This window comes from Zonotrichia leucophrys, chromosome 1 (assembly GCF_028769735.1).
Source record: "Zonotrichia leucophrys gambelii isolate GWCS_2022_RI chromosome 1, RI_Zleu_2.0, whole genome shotgun sequence".
NCBI classification, from domain to species: Eukaryota; Metazoa; Chordata; class Aves; order Passeriformes; family Passerellidae; genus Zonotrichia; species Zonotrichia leucophrys.
The window spans coordinates 16,858,803-16,872,905 of NC_088169.1; the positions used below are offsets into that span (position 1 = coordinate 16,858,803).

The following is a 14,103-nucleotide window of genomic DNA, read 5'->3' on the forward strand; positions in this document are numbered from 1 at the left end:
AATTTTTCCATATAGTTGTAGTCAGGCTGGGAAAAATTATGTGATTCTTTTTTCCCCTCCTGCCCCCTGGCAACTGAATTCCCTTGACTTTTAGGCTTTTCTATTTAAATGACTGATAACATTATTTAAGATGGTTTGCTATGGGTGTCTCACCGTGAACCTGTCTTAGGTGTGCACCAGGCTGTAGCACTCTCTCACTCCTCTGGTAGCTCATTGGGTGCATCGTTAGCAGCTGTTGTGATATGCTCTTCCACACTGCTGCAGGACAAGATAATTTTTCTTAGCCTGCTATTTTTTTTAACATTTTAGGCTCATCACAAGTCAGTTGCAGCGCTTTACAGCTTACAGACATTTTGCACGACCTTCTTTGTAGCCTGAAAGTGATTCGGAAATGAGAAAAGAATGCCACAACCAATTAGCACGTACAAACATTTATTTTGAAATTTCCATTCCGACTGTTATGAAGAGTTACATCATCAAAGCACTTTATGGCAGTGAAAATAGCTCTTACCCCTCTGACTCATCCATTACTCCATTAAAGCTGCAAAATGTGCAATCTGCTTGAAAAATAGGTTGCTTTTTATTCAGTTTCCCATGAAAAGTCAAAATTTGGTAACAAAAAAAAAAAAACCAAAAACAAAACAAAAGAAAAAACCAAACCAACCCAGCTTATAGGGCCTCTACATCCAATCCTCTCCCTCTTCCCCCAAAAATAACTTACAAAGATAGTTTAAAGTTTTAAATGAGTTTAAAACCGAGTGCATCTTTTTTTATTACTTCTTCTTCTCATAATAATCTTAAAATTCTAAAAACCCATAATTTACTTTCTTGGAAAAAAGGCAGCCAGCCGTTGCTTCTTGATTGGAAGAATATGTATCTCCGGCGAGTTCATTTTCTTTAGCTTTACGCTCCTGTTTTTGACGGGTTTCCTGAGGGCCTCGGCGCTGTCCCGGGGCTCGGGCGGGCTCTTCACATCGTAGCACTGCAGCACCGAGTCCTGGGGCAGGTCCCTTTTGAAGGAAAAGTTTTTGGTGGAGACGCCCGACAGGCCCTTGATCTTGCCGCAGAAGATGGTGGGCACGGCATCCTTAACGGAGACGATGACTTTGGCTGTCTGCGAGGTGCTGACGATCTCGATGTTGTTGCCGGCCTTGGGCTCGCAGCCCGCCCTGCCCGCCTGCTCCACCAGCCACTTCTGCGGCTGCCGCAGCAGCTCGGCCGCGCCGCCGCCCGCGGCCCTGCCCTCCGCCTTGCCCGCCGCCTCCGGGGGCTTGCAGGGGCCGAAGGGGGCGGCCGGCCCGGGGAGCTTGTCCGGGGCGGGGTGGGCACCGACCTCGGCGGTGGTGGCGGGGCTGGAGCCGGCCGCCTCCCCGTGCGGCCCCCCCGGCTTGCGACAGGAGGCGAGGGACAGGTCCAGAGCCCCGTCCTCGGGCGGCGGCGGCGGCACCGCCTCGCTGGCCCGAAGCGCGGGCGGCCCTTTCATGGAGAGGTCCAAAGCCTCGTTCTCACCGCCCATTTTGATGACAGTGTGACGGCTCAGCTGGGGAAACTCCCGTGGGTGGAGGAGCTCGAATGGCTTCGTCTCCTCCTTCTCCAGGGGTGTCTGGGTGCCCTTGCAGGAGTGCGGGGTGAAGAGTGGAGGCTTGGGTGGGTCAGGGGCCGCCTTGGCCTCGGCGCCGTGGGGCACAGGGATGGGGACAGGGATGGGGATAGGGATGGGGACGGGCAGGGGCACGATGACGGGGTAGGGCACCAGCAGCGTAGCAGGGGGCACCAGCGGGGACAGGGGCGAGCTGAAGGCCTGCGGTGGGAGGGTGGAGTAGTCGGGGGGCGGCTGACAGGGGGCTGAGCCCAGGGCGCCCTGTGAGGGAAACAGGTCCTGAAGGACGGCGGCGAATCCCGGGGTCTGAAAGACCGGGGGCAGGACGGGCTCCTGGGCCTGGCCGGAGGGCTTGGGGTCCAGGAGCTGGGGCTGCCCAACGGGGGTGGCGCTGCCGGGGAAGAGGCCGGCATGCAGGGGGCTGGCGGGGCAGGCGGCGCCCGGGGGCAGCACCAGGGGCGAGTTCAGGTGCTGGAAGACGTGCTGCTCCAGGAGGACGGGCAGCGGGACCGGGCCCTGCGTTGTCATCACGTAGGGGGTGGCAGCGTTGGTGGCTGGCATCTGTGGGGCTGCGCTGCCGGCGACCTGCAGGTGGATGGGCAGGACCACGGGGCTGTCCCCCAGGCAGATGGGCTGCAGCACGGTGGCCGCCACCTTCAGGGCCACCCCGCTCTGCGACTCGGCCGGCGGCGTCAGGATGGAGGGCGCAGGGACTGTCACCAGCGGGGAAAGGGCTTTCTTCATCAGGTCGGCCGAGTTGATGTTCCAAGCCTCTGCTGTGATCAGCTGAGCCACCCCATTTTCCAGCTTGTTGTTGGCCATCGCCGAGGGTGAGTTGGTGACATCCATAGGCAGGTTGGGGGCATCCTTGTACAGCTCCTCCATGTCGCAGGGCTTCCTGGGCTCCGCCAGCACCACCTCTACATCGCTGTCACTGGGACCCGCGGCGGCTCCGCGCTGCCAGGAGCATCAGCACCGACATAATTTGGCCTGCAAGCCAGAAGCATATTTTAGGCACCACATAAATCTCTTCCCTAAAATAATATTTGCAATTGCCTTTAAAAACCCCGTCACCAAAGAAAAGCCATTAAACTTTTCCACACTTCGAGCCAACAGCTCCATAATACAGTGCACTATACATACAGAGATGTGGGATATACATACAGCCCTGAGTGTTGTGCGAAACATTTTGAGGAACTTATATTTAGCCATAAACATGGCCTTAAGGACTGCCTGCAGCCAAAAAACCCTCTCATGACAGCCTGAAACAAGGACTCAGGATGCCCATTCCACAGTTTTAAACACAGCTTCACATAATGACAATGCACATCAGAGTTGAGTGACAGCATGTTGTTTTAACTCAAGCCTCAAAACAAACATTTCTAAAAATATTGCAGCCAAGAAATATTCAACTATTTGTGAAGGGTACTTCATTCCCCTTTAATACTTGTCCCTTTTTCCTCCTGAAAATGCTGAGTGCAGGATCAGAAAGGAGCCATGAAATGGCAAAGCAAAACCAACCAAAATTCAATGTTCACCCTGCCACAGAGCTAGACAGAGACAGCAATGTGAACCAGGCACCTGATTCATTAAAGACTTGGGGGGGTAAAAAAAAAATGAAAACAACTTAAAATCCAGTTTGACAGCCCAACTCTTTATATCAACTAAGCAAATGGCAATTTAAAAAAGGCACGGATGGTTTCTGTTCATGATCGTGGTGTAATATGCAGCCTGTTTCCCCTAAAGATCAAAACTTCCCTGCCTTGGGGAAAAAAAATCCCAAAAAATCAGCAAATTAATGGCACTATGCATCCATTTATTGAGAAGGATAAAGAATTTGTGCCCTGTGAGCTGCTGCCAGCAGACTTTGGCTGATGCCTGGCTGCTTTGCCTGGTGCTGCCCGTGCCTCTCCTGAAGTGTGAAGAGAATCCTGCAGTAGTAATAATCACCATGGAAACTTGTCCAGTTTCAACTCTGTTACCATGGGGAAGCACCAGCACACCCCAAATGTACATTTTTCACCAGCACACAGCTGAATCCTGCTCTCTATGAGGAAATGATGTGCCGTCACCACTGCCCAGTACCCAGGACATGGGAGGAAGGCACTTCCCCATGTCCTGCAGGCACACCGGTACTGGGATGCCAGGGGATGCCAGGGAGGGCAGCCCCATCTGAAACTGAAATTGTCTGGGTGAAGGGTCCCAGCCTGGGCATGTGCCTAAGAGCACGTAAAGAACTCCCTGGTTCTGGTGCTTACAGAAATTCTTTGCTGGCACTGATGTTTGTAAGACCAACAAACCTGAAAAGAAGTCAATGAAAAGGGGAAAAAAACCAAAAACCCACAAAGAGAGGCTAAAAAATGTCCAAGACAAGGAAGTGGGAAATCTACTAAATCTCTCCTGAGATCTTTGAGTCCTTGGATTTGGCAGTGAGATACTAGAGCAAGCACAAGACTACCTACAGAAATGCCAGGAGTTGATAGTACAGGCTGGTTGGGTGAAATGCTAATAATTTATCAGGCACATCTGAGTTCTTAAAAAAGATTTTTAAAAGTAAACACATGAGTCATTTATTTTCTCCTCCTGCTGCTGGCTTAAGGAGAATAATTCTGGATTTCTCCCATCTCATGAAATGTTCTGCAGAAAATATTCACAAATATTGGGCTGGGGTTTTTTTTGTTTGTTTGTTTCCTTTTTTCCAGCTTTGGCTGAGACAGATTACAGGAAGGCAGAGATAGCCAAGCACTGAAAACAGGAGCAAAAATCAAATTTCTTATTCAGAAAGTGGCAAGTATCAATAAGAAAACCATTGGCCAGTGTTGTTTTAGAAAAAAAAAAAAAAGTGATTGTTTATAAAAATAAAGACTGAGGAGACAGCTCAGCAGATTAAGCTGAAAAAAACAGACATTGTCACTTCTGTTACGGAATTAAAAAGCCATTTTCTCTGCTCTTACATAATCTCCCTCCCTGTTTTTCAAATGACCATTTTGGTGTCTGCAGTGCACACACTCTGCTCCTCCAGCTGCTGCAGCACAGCTGAGTGTTCTGCACATGACATTGCCTCTTCCCAATGTTTCTGTTTGCTTGAGAAGTGTGAGATTGTGGTGCTTTCATAGAGAATTAATGATCTGGTGGGGACAGGAAATGACCCCTCGTTCCCCTGGCAAAACCACTAAACACTGAGAAACAGAAAAATTAAGATGAAAATTATGCTGTGTAAGAGACTTGAGGGATTAGCAAGCTGTAGGGACCCATGGAGAAAGAGACAGATCATCACTGAAGATGAAAGTATAAAACATAATAAAATTCCCCCATTGCTGCTTTGAAAGGCGACAGGGCTGGAGGCAGAGGAAATACTGAGATGAGGGGAAGAAGAGTTCATCTATCACCCTCAGAAACCATGGAGAAAAGCCTGGAAGCTTGGCTGGTTGTTTTCAAAGCACAGTCAAATACTGGTTTCCACACTGAATCCTGTATATGCCTGGGATCTGTAAATATACATTTTTAGGAGCCAGGTCACTGCCCCTGGGAGGGCCCCTCTCTGTGAGGGGAAGGAAACAAGAAAGGCAAGGTGCAGCCCTTGAGCCAGGTTTATGGGTTTGGGGTGGGTTTTTCCCCCCTCACTTTTCCTATCAGAAGTGTACCTTTTTTTTTCTGTACTTCCAGTACACCTGCTTCTAGAGCATGTCATCACTACAGAAAAAAAAAATAACATATATAAAAATATATATACATAAAAATATTTCCTGATCCTGCCCACGGCCTGCAATTTGGCAGTAGCTGGCTGCCAGGTACAGTGGAGTCCAGCACAACTTGATCCTGCTCCCTGTAAAGCTATCTTTAGTTTCATTTGGGAGGGAATCCCAGGGCTGCTAAACACGTGTTAGACTAAAAATCTTTTATCAAGGTCAGTAAACAGGCAGAGAGAAAAGGATCCAAGTCCCCAAGCCTCAAATGAGGAAACTTTGAAGATCTGAGATCAAGAGACAGTCTGAAGTTGTCCAAAGGTGTTTTATAGTTCCTGGACTCCTTTTTTATATACTATGTACACAGCGTACACCATACAAAACCCCAAATCCTCATGGTAAGTGACTGAAACAAAAGCAAATTTTCAGTATTGGTAGTAACAGTGATAGCTATACAATACTTCTGTAATAAAAAATCGACCTGAAGCATATGCTGGGGTTTGGGGACTTTTTGGGTCTTTTATAATTGCTGCTTCACTACATGTAAATTATTCAGTTATCTAGTTTTTTAAAAAAGTTTCATGTATCTAATATACATAAAAGAAGGTAATGTAATCTAGAGGAAATGCCTTAATGCCTTTCCTCTGCCTATCATACCTCAGTCCTGGACAATCAATTTCACTTTCCCTACTTATCTATTTTATATTTAATTTGCTGTTTGTTTTAACTGAGAAGAAGCCTGGAACACTGGAACAAGCCCTACTGTAAATAACCCAAGCTTTCCCATCAGGGTGCTGATAAGAGCCAAGTTCATGGCACTAGGCAATGATGTGTGTGACTGTACAGGAAATGGTATCTTAGCTATACACAAATGCTTTGGAAGGGTAGTGATAACTCTAGATTATTTTTTTTTTATCTCCTGCTGATGGCTGTGCAAGACTTTTCTCAGGGTGCTGTGTGCCTTCCTGTGGGGCTGCAGCACAGCTCTCCCTGTGCTCTGCCTGCTCATCTGTACCACGACTTGTGCCTTGTGTCTACACAGAACTCAAATTATACTGTGCACACCATGGGAAAGGATTAGATGCTCCCTTTGTGGGATGCTTAGCTCAGTATCTCCTGGGAAAATAGGGTTTCCCTTCAGTACAAACACAGTAACAAACAGAAAATTTAAAATCTTGACTTAATAGAGCTGCTTGGGGACAAAATTGTGGTTGGATATGGACTTCAGTGTTTTCCCAAAACTCGCTGCTTGATGTCACCGATCCAACCAACTACAAATCATCTTCCATGCTACAAATTTTGGTCTCTGTAGTTTCAGCCATATACAAAGGCTTTACCACAGTATTATTGGTGTTTTGTTGCTAGAATAGAAAAAACATATTTCAATAGAGTGAGCTTTCAAATACCAAATACAAGGAACTATTACTACACAAGTAACACACAGGTGGGGTCTCCCACATGTGGAACCCATACATGATTCAGCGATGTCTGCCCCTCACATTTCCCTCTGATTCACCTATTCATTCAGGCACCTGGCACTGAGAATCCTGGCTACCCTGTGCATGCTTTTAGTAGTGTAATCCTCAAGCATCAAAGGGCAAAGGAGTAATCAGCTCACAGCTAGTAGTGAGCTTGCCTTCCCCCCTGTGCTGCACCATTTGTGGTGCTGTTTTTGTTACACCACACACGTCAGTTGGGTGCAGAGGCACCATGAGGGCAGTGGGGCCTGTCCCCCTTCTGCCAGCAGATGGGCTGATGGTGAACACCTCCAAGGTATGCGCCAGGCAGAGCAGAGGAGACCCACAGGGTAATTCTAGAGGAGAGCTGGCCTTCATCCTCTTGCCAGCTCACAGCTGGACCCCAGACACAGTCCCACTGACTCTTTAAAAGGGGCTCTATGACCACTGCTTGGTCATCACAAATAGGGAATCACTGGGCATGCACTTCTCTGTCTCCTCTAAGGGGTACCAAGGGAACATCCCAGTTTAGCTCTGCTCCCTTCTGCCTCAGTCCCTTGACTCAAACACCCAACAACTAACTCCCTGTTGGGATTTAGGAGGTACCATGCAAAATCAATTGAGGCCAAGGAGAGAAAGGCATTGGAAAGATGGGCAGGATTCACTCTGGCACCAGCTAGAGAGAGAAGGGAGGACTACACCAGGATATCACTGCCAGTATGGAAGTTCCACCCACAGCCTTTGCTGCCCATCCCACTGCACATCTCCTGCTCACCATGCATGTATGCACAGCCTCATGGTACTTCTTACTCTGTGGAAGCTACACCATGGAGGATAAGCTGAATGCTGCCAAAGAGCAGTTAAAATAAACACCTCATCAGATAGCTTCAAAAGATGCTAGAGAAATAATGCTCCAAAGCAAATAATGCAACAGGTTTACTGTGCACTGCTGCATTTGTGGATCCTTTCAAGAAGCAAAGTTATGTGTGTCAAGGCTCCCATCCAAGCTGTTAAGCCCTGGGGAAACAAGAGAGAAATTAAATCATTACAGCAGTGCAAAATGGCATGTTATAGATGGGACATGGACAGTATGCATACACTGCTTCAGCACACAGCATGATCACTCTCAAACGCAGCCGCCTTCGGTCTTTTAAATAGTTCAGTTGAATAAATACCATGGCTGTCTGCCTATTGCACAGGCTAATTGCCTGCAAAGAGCACGTTAGAGTCATAGATTTGCTAACTATATTGCTGTTGTCAACAATTTGTAGTTAGCAATCCATTCCAGGGAGAAGTGAACTCACTTTTTTCTCGTTCAAAAACAAATCAGAGCAGTTGAAAAAAAAATCCTATCATGGGCCTGAAACCAGTGCCTTCACTCCCAAGGGCAATATATACAAGACAGACAGTAAGTGCTGTGGGAGGAACAGAACACTTTCCTCACACATTTCAACCTGTACTGAATTTTTATGCCCAATTTGAAAGCCTCACAAAACCCCCTACATTTGCACTGGAAACTGTGACACACCCTAAGCATAAGGGAGATGGCACTTGCTGCTGTACTGCTGGATGCCCTTTCCCTTTTTCTTTTACTCCATTCACAAACTGTTTCACTAACTGGTTGTAACACTTAATTGATGGGCTCTGCTTCCAAAAGGACCACTGCTTACACCATATACACTATTCCATGTAAGTCAGGACTATAAAAACAGGGCTACCTTGAAATTATTTCAGATTGATCTTGCTATTCCCAAATCTTCAATATTTCTCAAATCTGCAGCACAGGCCTGTTCCTGGGGTCTCTGAACCATCATGCTTGGAGGAACCTTTCACCAAGTTTCTGAAAATCAAACCTTTACAGCCATAGTTTATTTTTTATCCTTGGTGTTTTACACAAAAACCTGCACAGCATCAACTTGCTTAGCTTCCAGTAAGCTGAACACACACTCTGAGGTGGAGACAGTGCATGGAAATCAGCTGTATTAAATCTGATATGTGGAGGACAAATATAAATTTGCCAGCCATAATTACTGCTGAGTCATGTGTTAAGTGATGTCCCTTCAACCCAGCTGGGGCTTCTCACTCTGTGCAGCTTTTGTGCTCCCAATTTCTGTTCAAACTGGGAAGACAAGCTGCTGCTTTTGTGACTGTAGAAGTACCTGTTTAAATCAGCTTTCCCCCTACACAGAAGGCTGTGTGCAGATGTCTCCTTCAAAGCATAAGGCAGTCCCTTGGGATGGGGACATGAGCAGCTGCAGCACTGTGCTGGGACAGATGTGTCAGTACCCAGCCCTGAGCACCTCCCACGGGAAGGCGCTGCCTGCACAGCCCTGGGGGACTGTCTTCTCACCAGCACCTTCCCAAAAAACAAACTTCCTCCAGCAGAGATGCTCTAGCCCATCATTTTTGTGGCTTGTGGTCAGCTTGGTGTCCACCAGGACACCCAGGTCCTTTCTTGCTGAGCTGCTTTCCAGGTGGGTGACCCCTGGCATGTACTGATGCTTTTCCCCAGGTGCAGAGCTTTGCACTTCTCTTTGGCAAACTTCACGAGGCTCCTGTGAGCCCAATTCTCCCACCTGTTGATGTCCCTCTGGATGGCAGCACAACCCTCTGATGTATCAGCCACTCCTGCCAGTTTAGTGTAATCTGCAAACTTCTGCAGGCACACTGTGCCCATCATCCAGACCATGAATGAGGAGGCTGAGCAGGGTGGGACCCAGCACTGACCTCTGGAGTGCAGCCATAATCACCCAGCCCAACTGGACTTTGTGCTGCTGGGCCTGTTCTGCCAGTTTCCAGTCCACTGCCTGCTCCTCCAGCCCCTGCATCAGCTGTGTCTGTGAGGATCTTGTGGGACACAGTGACAAAGGCCTTCCTCACTATCAACTGCTCTACTCTCATCTAACAGGCTTTCTTCTCATACAGGAGGTCAGCTTCCCACAGGGAAGAGAAACTGACAGTGGATTGCACATCTAAGAATGTCTAAATTAAAACTATATGAGGGAAAAACTGAACTTACTCTGGGGATCTGTCTTGCATCAGAGTTCCTGAGATTTACTATACCTTAACCTCCATGGCTTTCATGCATGCTGTGCACCCATGTATTTACTTTTGTAGTAGGATCATAGGAAGAATTGCATTTTTAGGCTCAAAAAATGAAGTGCATGATTTTCCTATGGGAAAAATATTTTGAAGAATTTTTCTTGTCATTAAATATCCCATTTATCTGATTATTTAGTATCATTTTCAATCAAAACATAATATTCGCCAGCAAAGCAAAGAAAAATGAGCTGGTTTGAGTACACAGAGCTAAACAAAACAAACAAGAGAGCCCTTACTTTACAGTAAATTTTAAAACCCACGCATTTTGTTTTCCCAGCAACCAATACACCAGTGATAACAAGAGGAAAAGGATACCAATTAAACATAATTGCCATCCCTGCTTCCCCCAAAACCTGAAACAAAAAGCACTCAGTGTCAGCCTAATAAAATATTTGTTCCTTTCCCAGTCAAGTGCTTTATTAAACAGCCCATAAAGCATCTCAGTTCTTACAAAGGAGTTCCAAGTTTGATATCAGTGAAATGACTTCAAAGCCTCACTGGTTCCCCAGTGGAGGTTTGTTCACTGCTCTGAGACACTTGGCTCCCTGTTTTGTCCTGACTCTCTCCACTGATCCCAGGCACAGATATTTTTACCACATTCATTTGATCTTCTCCAGCATCAGATGAGCATCAGTGTGGCAAAGGCTGCCATCCACTGCTCATCTCTTCTTGCTGATGTAACATTTTTACTCCTGGTAAGAGGGACAGGGACCCTGCCATGGATGTGTTAACAGGTCTCAGCCAACAGCTTAGTGGGTCAAGTTGAAAATCAGTTCTTAAATTGTTATGCCACTTTTGCAGGAAGAGCATCTGATTTTTCCCTTTTATTCAAACCTGATTTTGACCCCTTTCTCTGTCTCCCAACTAGCCATAAAAGTGAAGCTCACCAGACTAGCCCCTTGAGGAGTAAACAAGCCTCACCAGCTCAAACCCTGTAAATGATGTGAGGTGCACTAGTACCACACCTGCCCTAACACACCCAGCCCTTTAGACTCACTGCAAACCCTTTCCCATCCACTCCTTACAGCACGCCAGCTCCAGTTAAAAACCACTTTCTCTTGGTGCAGACAGGGCCGGAATGGGGTTAACCTCAGTTTTATTATAAAGTCATGGGGTTAGAATAGCAAATTCCAACACTTTTGTAACTCATCTTAAATCAACTGAAAGCCACATTTTCACACAGCCTCTCATCGTCCTTATATAGCCTGGCTTAAAAAAATAAATAATGAGAAGAAAAGCAAAACCAAGTGAAAAACAGAGCCTTCCAGCTCACAGATCCTTTCTGGTGACATATGAATGCTCTTGCCTGAGAACACAGTAAGGACATGCAGGTGATTCCCCACACACGTGTGTGCCACCCAGCCTGCCACCATGGGCTGACAGGGATAAACACTTTCTGCTGCCCATAGCTCTGGTGGCTCTTATGACACAGATACAGTCCCAAATGAGAAGATGTAGAGATGAAGAGCTGGCAATAAACAGCAGACTCATCAACTTATCTTCTATTGTGGGACAGGTCTCACTTGGTAGCACAGGCAGATACAAAGGTGCAGGAGTATTGGACTGCTGCATAGGGAGCCAAAGGATAGAGGAATCTTCCCTCCCTCTGTGCAAAATATGGTTATTAAATGCTTTGTCCTTCCCCACTAGCATGAGTAAGCAAATGTTCCATCAGCTTGCCACTTCAAAATCAAGTTTACACTCATAGTTTCAGATTTATTAGACTGACTTCCTTCTCTCCCTCCCCATCACTTTTATAAGCCAAGCTCAACATTTCATCAGCCACACAATGGCACTAATCCTCAGCAGAAAGTATGTACACAGCAGATTTCAAGCACTCATGCACCACCCTATCTTGTAATGTATGGATGGAAAAAACTTTCAAGAAAAAAAGGCCCTCATTTTCATCCGTGCAAAAATTTTAACCACTGCAAGAATTTTGTTTATAAGAGACAGAAAATATAAGACTCCTGTGATGTGATTAAAAATGCAGCATTTTTTCTTTGGATCTCACATAATTTTACGCATGCTTTCCTCACAGCATTTGTACCAGGTGTCTCCTGGTTTGACTTTGAGGGGAAGAGAATTGACCTCTTCTCTCACCATGCCAAGATGTCAGATGAATTCTGACTGAATTCAAAATAACACCAGATGAGATGCAGCATGGTTGCACTGATAGATGTAATAAGAAAACCTCCAAACCTCTCAACAATGACCAGTTTTGTCCTCCTAGAAGCTTCTAGACTGAACTGGGAAATATGCCTCTGACAGATGGATCTGAACACAAGTAGTATGCAAATAACAGAAAACACTGAAAATATGTCATGCTGCATCTCAGTGCCACTGAGGCTACCACTGCTCAGTCAACCAGTCCAGGTTATCACAGAATCATAAATATACTGAGCTCAAGAGGACCCTTTAGAATCACTGAGTCCAGCTCCTGGCCCTGCACAAAACACCCTAAAAGCCACACCATGTGCCTGACAGTGTTGTCCAGATGCTTCTTGAACACACCCTGATAATCCCCTCCCTTGCCCAGCTGGCCATGCTGTGCCTGATGCCCCCCAAGGCACAGCTGACCCTCCTGGCTGCCAGGGCACTGCTGGCTCATGTTCAACTTGGCATCAACCATGACCCCCAGGGCCCTTTCCATGGCACTGCTCTGCAGCCTCTCGTTCCCCAGTCTGTGCACAGAGCCAGGGCTGCCCTGTTCCAAGTGCAGAATCTGGCACCTGCTCCTGTTAAACTTCATGTGGTTGGTGATTGCCCATCTCTCTAATTTGTTGAGGTCTCTCTGCTATTACAGATTGCAATAAATACCATTACCTGTAGTGCCTAGAAATGTCCCACATGCACAGGCATACAAGCAAGCACTTCTGTCGTGCCTTTTTTCCTTCATCCACTTGGCTGTGAGGTCCCATGGGCAGCAGTCATGTTGGCACATGATTGGCACAAAGCACAGACCTCAGCTTGGACTCCAGTTGCCACTGCAACCACTCAAGAGGATGAGTGGGCACACACATCCACACACACCCTCACTAAGGTGGCACAGGCTGCCTTCCCTTTCAGAACAGCTGCTGGCCACTCCTTGTGACACATTCCTCCAATGTGCCTTCTCCTATCTCTTCATCATGTTTCTCTGCTGCCAGAGCACTTCTAGTCAGCCTAATATTGTCTGAATTTGATACTAATTTGATGCTCTATTAATGAAGATGTTGTAGCCAATTAATGAAGTCTTCTCCAGCTGCTTTGGTATCTGAGCTCTGACCGACACACTGCTCTCAATGCATGGAGGTGAGACTAATCCAAAGTATTCCAAGACTACCAAAAAAAGAAATAATGCTCTTTGTCATCAGGGGTTCAGACTCAGACAACTCAGAGGAAAAGGGCTGTGTTTACCTATATACATATATACATATATATATATGTATATATATTTACATTTATACATATATACATATATATATGTATAAATGCAGGCGGGGCAACCAGCGCTGTAAAAACAGCACTGCTATTGGAGTAAATAGCATTTTCCTGATTCTGTGAAGAAGTCAACATGAACATATTTTGCAGATGCTTATTGTAAAAGGAAACAAGGTCAGTCTTGCCCATACTTTTCCATCAAACCTTTGGAGAGAACATACATCATGATGAGTGCACTATACCAAACTTTGTTATTATCGTCTCCCCTACCCCTTCCCTAATGATGGCTGCATGGTTCCAGAAGAGAAGCACACTGCTGTAGTATATAGAGCCCCTGACATATTTACTGCAGCATTTTTCACCAGTAATTTCCACTGCAATGTGTGCTATTATGTGTTCAGAAAAACTTAGGGAAACTGCAGGATGCATAACGACAATTACATCTCTCCCAGATGAGACTACTACGTTAATGGATCGGCGTCATCCATCACCATAGATCCCACGTCCTCTGGGGAACGTCACCAGCTCACTCCAATAAATCTGACTGGGAGATTTCATATTTGCCTGCTCAGCTCAGCCTCAGGAAGCAGTCTAGCAATGCAGTCCACAGCATGACTGTGGCTCAGCTCTCCTGGTGAGGTGATGTTACTCTATGGCAATGAAGCTCTGGATGTAAGAGGTCCTGCACTCCAGCATGTGAGGGCACACAGGGCTGCAGCCTGGCATTAATTCCTCACACAGTCAATCTTCAAAGAACTGAATTTTGGTATACATGAACTGTACACAATGGAGGAAGAAAGTCACTGTGTAGCTTCATCCCTCTACCACCACTAAC

General features: G+C 46.5%; 1 protein-coding gene across 2 annotated transcripts in view; it reads right to left on the reverse strand.

Annotated features, from left to right (window-relative positions):
- Positions 1-415: 415 nt before the first annotated feature.
- Positions 416-14,103, reverse strand: part of RAI2 (retinoic acid induced 2) — a 43,637-nt gene continuing 29,949 nt past the window's right edge. For both annotated transcript variants that reach the window (XM_064707863.1, XM_064707872.1), the window contains exon 2: positions 416-2,590. In XM_064707863.1, the coding sequence (XP_064563933.1) occupies positions 821-2,485 (1,665 nt within the window). In that variant the 5' untranslated portion in view covers positions 2,486-2,590 and the 3' untranslated portion in view covers positions 416-820. The remainder of the gene's footprint in view (positions 2,591-14,103) is intronic.